Below are 6,382 nucleotides of genomic sequence, written 5' to 3' on the forward strand. Positions count from 1 at the left end.
CAAAACTCACAATCTCCTATAACAGATCCACATTGATTTGAAACAGAGAAAAGCCAGGAGAACCGATCTTTCAAAGATCCACAAAGTAACTATACATCCTCCCAAAATCAAGTCCGTCCTCCAATCACCAATCTCTATGGACAAGCCTGTAACCATCTTATCTCTTATATGTTGATTCGTAATTTGTATCTGACATATATTCTTTTATGGACCTCCTCTAGTAGGTAGCACTTGAGTTGACAGTAGCTTATTAGGATTCAGATTATTACAGGAACATACCACATTCTTCCACAATGGGAACTCTTTCCTTTGCAAATTGCCACCACCACTTAAACAAAAGTGTTGCGTTACGAACTATAGCATCTCCAACTCCCAACCCGCCTAGTTTCTCTAGAGCCTGCACTACTTCCCATCTCACTAATGTCATACCATTCCTACCATCCTCCTTACTCCACAGGAATCTTCTCTACAATGAAATCAATTTCTTAGCAACAACCTTCGACATCTTGAATAAACTCAAATAATACACTAGCAAACTATTTAATACCGATTTGATAAGCACTAACTTTTCAACTTTGTTTAGCACCTTAGCTTTCTAAAGACTGAGTTTCTCCTCTACTTTGTCTATTATAGGCTTTCAGGTCTTTACCAACCTCGGATTTGCTCCTAAGGAGATTTCTTGAAATGTATCCTCCTTACAACCCAACAAGCTACACATATGTTGGACCCACTGCTCATCACAATTAATTGGAATCAAGCTGGACTTATCAAAATTAATACTGAACCCTGATGTCAACTCAAAGTATCGTAGAAGCCGCTTGTAATTCTTAATAATCTCCCCTTTTAGTGGGCAAAATATTTTTATTTTTTAGGTGGTGGTTCAAATTCAACGCACACAATATACTCATTCTATTCACGTTTATAGTATTTGAGAAATATTGATATTTGAGTGATTTTATTAATGAAAAATGTTAAAGATCCTAAAAATATATTATTGGATTATTAAATTAAAGGAATTAAATTTATAACTAAAAATATTGATTAAAAAAATAAATTTTATTGATCTTTAATTTTTTTTTAATTATTGATTTATAATTAAAATTAATAATTAAAGTTACTAAAATTTTAACATTCTTGAATAATAATACTTAAAATTTCTTTTAATCAATAATATTGTAAAGTTCTCAAATTTATAAAAAAAAATTAAAAATAATACTTTTAATAAAAATATTTTTACATAAAAATAACATTATAAATTATTAGATCATTTGATAGAAGATGTAGAGAGTTATATTGGGAGCATTCACCAAATCTTACGCGTCGGCATGGCACACTGGGAAGATTCATGAACATAATAACTATCCCTACTTACACAGATGCATGGCCTGTCATGTCAAAACATGACCGGTTACCATCAACCTTTTTCTAAATAACGGTGAAATTAACTGTACTAACAGAATAACTGCCACCACAATAAATATACATAACATTTTTAATATTTTATACATTACATAAATATCACCCCCTCTGATTTCAGTAACAACATTGATACAGAGGCTCTTGGAATTTGTGCACCAGAGCAACATTATGTCAAAAACCATCTAACAAGGGATCTAGGAGAAAAGATACGGTCTTATTTGGTTGGCTTTTGGGGTCCTACTACAGGTTCTTCATATCCATCCATTAATTTTGCTTCACTTTATTCATCATGTTTCCAAACTAATAAAGTTTTTTCACATTAATCTGATGGACTAGGAACCAAGAACCAAGAACCAAGAACCCAGCCATATAGTATATATGATGCCACGAATTCCCCCTTAGCTTTCTTCAATTTCACATATTCCTATTCTGATATAATGTGATACCATGCGTAGTTTTGGTCTTCCAGTGTTCATGCATCACGATTCTGGTTCACTCATTGTGCTGACCAACTAGAACAAATAATAAAAGATACCTTCAAAAAAGATTGAAAGATAAAAGAGGATCAGCACACAACTTATTAATTAACTAACTAGCAGTTAAATAAAGAAATAAACATATGTCACATGTATAGCCACATGGGAAAACTTACAACATGTTTTGTAGCTATGTGGATTTGATACTGTATTAATTCAAGGAACCTAAGTTGCTGCCAAGTCCATATGGATGAAGAAGCTGCTTTTGTCGTTGGTCTTCTTCTACTTCCCAGAATTGACCACCGGTATACTGAAAATGATGTTTCTGTCACAACTTAGAAAGCAAGAAAAACATACAATTAATTATTATTCTTTAGTCATTTTTTGTTTGTATGTATACCTCAGAGAAGACATTTGATGACCTCTGTCCTTGTAGAAAAACTGGTGATGTTGATGAATAATCCAAAAGATAGTCACTGTTATTATTATTAGCACCGGGAAAGGTGGTGGTACCGGTGGTAGTGGTCATGGTGGTTGTATCAGCAAAGGGTGTAACCTGGTTTGTGCTGCATTGTGGTACTGATGCCAGTGCTGGTGTTGATGCTATGCTGCTTATCTTCTGATTCTGAACATTCTGTTACACAAACAAAGTTTTATAAAATAATTAGATTTGTTTGCCCATGTAACTTGTTGGTTCATGGAGACAAGTTCTCATTATTTACTAATAATTGATCAAACTTTAGTGGAGTTCACATTGCAACCTCTTATCCAATAGTATATAATTAATAATGCAACATAATATTTAACAAAAAATTGAATATACCTGATCCAGTGGTCTAACCAAGTGACCATTATTGTTATCATTATCTAGGTCCATTGCAAAGTCAAAGAAGAAGGGGCTGACTGAAGCAAGCTTCATTGACAAGAACTGCATATATTTATATTGTTATATAGTTAGTTAGCTAGCTAGCTTCAAATTAAAAAATATATATATATATATATATATATTATATGATTGACTTGAGTGTATATTATTATTATTAGCGGTACCACTACATACCTCTACTTGATTTTGTAGGGACTGAACATAATTGATGATCTCGTCCAACACAAGGGCCTTTCCGGTTACCTAAGTATGAACCAAATCATATGATGAGGTTAGTGACATGTCAGAAAAGAGGTGATACTGATAGAAACATGTAACTACTGTGTCTCAGCTCTCAACCAAAGATCACAATTCATTAATACCAACACAATTAGATAGTGGAAAATGATGATCATGGCACACACCTTATCACAGCCTGGCACAAGTCGTTGCAACATCTTCATCCTCTCACTTATCTTCTCCCTTCTCACCTGCAATGATGAACATTTTGGTCATTTTATTTAGAGAATTAATCAGAGTACCTAACCATAAGGTGGGGACCCATATAAAAGAAGAGCATCATTAATTAATTAATTGCTAATAATATGGTATAGTACCCTTTCAGCAAGGCTGTGGCTATCAGTTGCTTGGCCCCTTCTTGCTCTAACGTGGATATACCCTGTTGCTGTTGCTGTTGGAGCCTCTTCTTTTTCCTTCTCCTCTCCCTTCTTCACCCCACTCCCACCATTATTACTCTTCCTTTGTTTCTTGCTACTTCTCCCTTCTCTCCCTGCTGACAACTCCTATAATATAATATGATGAAATTGTTAACATTATATATAAAGTCTAGGAACTAAATAATGAAACTATTGAAAAGTGAAAACAACTAAAGAATAACATATTATATAAATAAAGTTTGAGAGCCAAGACTATTGACCTTATTGTTGTTGAAGGAAGAGGAGTTAGAGGTAGTTTTCCGCTTGTTGTCCGCCATGTTAATAGGAGGAGGAGTGTTCTGAGTGACTTGGTCACCGTTTTCAACCACAGAGGACTCAGGGCTGTGGTTATGTGAGAGAAAAGGAGGAGAAGGATCAGCACTACTGTTGTAACTTATGGTGGTAGCAGCAACAACCTTGGAGCTTTGATCAACAGAGCTAGTATCCAAAGAAGATGTTTCCTGCTGATTACTATTATTAGTAGTAGTATTATGAAGTTGAAAGAGTTGGTGATTAGGTGGTGGAATAAGAGGATAATGGGGACTAGTAGTATCAGCAGTAGTGTTGATCATATGATGATCATGATGAAGAGAAGAATAAAGCTTTATTGGAGGAGGGGTAGTAGTAGTGTTATTGGGGATGAAGAGCGATGACGAGTCAAGAAGAATTGGGTAGTGATTATGGTAAGAAGAAGAAGGAAAAGTAGAAAAAGCTTCCATTTGAAGGGAAGAGAGGAGTAATATAAAGAAAATGATAGGGGGATGGTGGTGGTGGTGGTCAGACTCAGAGGAAGGCAGGTGTAGCAGTGAGAATTGATGATGATGATAACAAAACTGGGAAGAGGGGGCAGAGGTATATATATATATATATATATGAAGAGAGAGTGAAGGATGTGACACCAAAATGCTTCAATCTCTATAAGCAGTTTAGGTAAGCCATTCCCATGCACATACATACAGTACTTTTGACTGGTCTAATCTAATCAACTCATTCAATTCTCTTCTTTTTTCTTTTTTTCTCACATGATTGCCAATTGCCAATTGTTTTCTATAAAAACAGAATTTCTTGAATTTTCTGTCTCTCTCTCTTCCCCTCCTTCAAGTGACTTTTATTTCAGTTTATTTTTTACCGTATGAAAAAATATTAGTTATACAATAAAATGAATATTTATAAAGTATTGGGCAAAAAACAGAAATAAGCCAGGGAGAAAATAATTTACGTGAATAAGCCAAAATGAAAACTGCTTCATGAATCTACCAATGCACGTTTATGTGTAATTCGAATCAGCTTAGTTTGAACTCTATTTCTACATAATTCGAACCAGCTTGGTTCGAATTATACACAAACACATGCACACACATAATTCGAACCAGCTTGGTTCGAATTATGTAGAAACACACGCACACACATAATTGGAACCAACTTGGTTCGAATTACACACAAACACACACTAATTCGAACTAGCTTGGTTCGAATTACACACAGTAATTCATGGTATAATTCGAATTATACTGTTAAAAAATTAATAATTTATTAAAAAAATTTATTAAAAAACTTAATAATTTAAAAATTAAAAAATATATATTTTTATTTCATACGTTAAAAAAAAGTTAACAAAATATTTAATTACGAGACTTCTTCAAAATATTAATGAGCTATCAATTCGAATTCCATACAATACTTTTCTGTCCATTTTTAATAGTTCATGAATATTTTTTAATAAATTTTTTTAAATTATACTACAAAAAATATTTTATCCTATGCAAAATAATTTTAAAAAAATGGCTTAAAAATGTTAGGAGTACTATAAAAATTTGTAATGTTATAATAACTTAGGTAAATACATGCATGTACTCAAATTTTAAATAAAATATTCTACATAGTCAATAATAATTTAGAAATGAAAGAAAATATTTTATTCCATACAAAATAATTAAAAAATATATTTTATTCTATACAAAATAATTTTAAAAAATGGCTTAAAAGATGTTATGAGTACTATAAAAGTTTGTAATATTCTAGTGATTTAGGTAAATACATGATAAAAATATTTTTTCTTTAATTTCTAAATTATTAGTGACTATGTGGAGTATTTCTTTAATGTCCTAAGTCATTAGGACATTACAAATTTTTATAGTACTTCTAACATCTTTTAAGTCATTTTTTAAATTATTTTGCATAGAATAAAATATTTTTTTGTGGTATAATTTAAATAAATTTATTAAAAAATATGCATGAGCTATCAAGAATTGGCAGAAGAGTATTGTATAGAATTCGAATTGCTCACCATATAATTTGAATCAGAGTAATTCAAACTTCCCTATGCGTAATTCGAATCATGTAATATCTCACCATATAATTTAAATAATTTTATTAAAAAATTATTATGAATATTTTTTAATAAATTTATTTAAATTATACCATAAAAAAATATTTTATTCTATGCAAAATAATTTAAAAAATGGCTTAAAAGATGTTAGAAGTACTATAAAAATTTGTAATGTCCTAATGACTTAAGACATTAAAGAAATACTCCACATAGTCACTAATAATTTAGAAATTAAAGAAAAAATATTTTTATCATGTATTTACCTAAATCACTAGAATATTACAAACTTTTATAGTACTCATAACATCTTTTAAGCCATTTTTTAAAATTATTTTGTATAGAATAAAATATATTTTTTAATTATTTTGTATGGAATAAAATATTTTCTTTCATTTCTAAATTATTATTAACTATGTAGAGTATTTTATTTAAAATTTGAGTACATGCATGTATTTACCTAAGTTATTATAACATTACAAATTTTTATAGAACTCTTAACATTTTTTAAGCTATTTTTTTTAAATTGTTTTGCATAGGATAAAATATTTTTTGTAGTATAATTTAAAAAAATTATTAA

The 6,382-nt window shown here is 30.8% G+C and overlaps 1 protein-coding gene across 1 annotated transcript; it reads right to left on the bottom strand.

Moving 5' to 3' along the window:
• Positions 1–1,463: 1,463 nt before the first annotated feature.
• LOC112732895 (uncharacterized) lies at positions 1,464–4,498 on the bottom strand. Its single transcript, XM_025781713.3, has 8 exons — positions 3,698–4,498; positions 3,378–3,563; positions 3,186–3,251; positions 2,956–3,024; positions 2,719–2,823; positions 2,296–2,529; positions 2,072–2,205; positions 1,464–1,954 (listed from the first exon to the last, which is right to left on the bottom strand). Exons 1-7 carry the CDS (start codon positions 4,193–4,195, stop codon positions 2,107–2,109), a joined length of 1,257 nt encoding a protein of 418 aa, XP_025637498.1. The 5' UTR covers positions 4,196–4,498; the 3' UTR covers positions 1,464–1,954; positions 2,072–2,106.
• Between the last annotated feature and the right edge of the window lie 1,884 nt (positions 4,499–6,382).

The sequence above is a fragment of the Arachis hypogaea genome, chromosome 13 (genome assembly GCF_003086295.3).
Source record: "Arachis hypogaea cultivar Tifrunner chromosome 13, arahy.Tifrunner.gnm2.J5K5, whole genome shotgun sequence".
Taxonomy (NCBI): domain Eukaryota; kingdom Viridiplantae; phylum Streptophyta; class Magnoliopsida; order Fabales; family Fabaceae; genus Arachis; species Arachis hypogaea.

What these genes read in the sequence shown, in the direction of transcription:
- LOC112732895 (XM_025781713.3), bottom strand. Translation starts at nt 4,195, where the DNA reads ATGGAAGCTTTTTCTACTTTTCCTTCTTCTTCTTACCATAATCACTAC. An exon ending in CTTCCTTCAACAACAATAAG is followed by an intron (nt 3,564 to 3,697) that starts GTCAATAGTCTT and finishes ATTATATTATAG; the next exon opens with GAGTTGTCAGCAGGGAGAGA. An exon ending in TTGTGCCAGGCTGTGATAAG is followed by an intron (nt 3,025 to 3,185) that starts GTGTGTGCCATG and finishes GTTCATACTTAG; the next exon opens with GTAACCGGAAAGGCCCTTGT.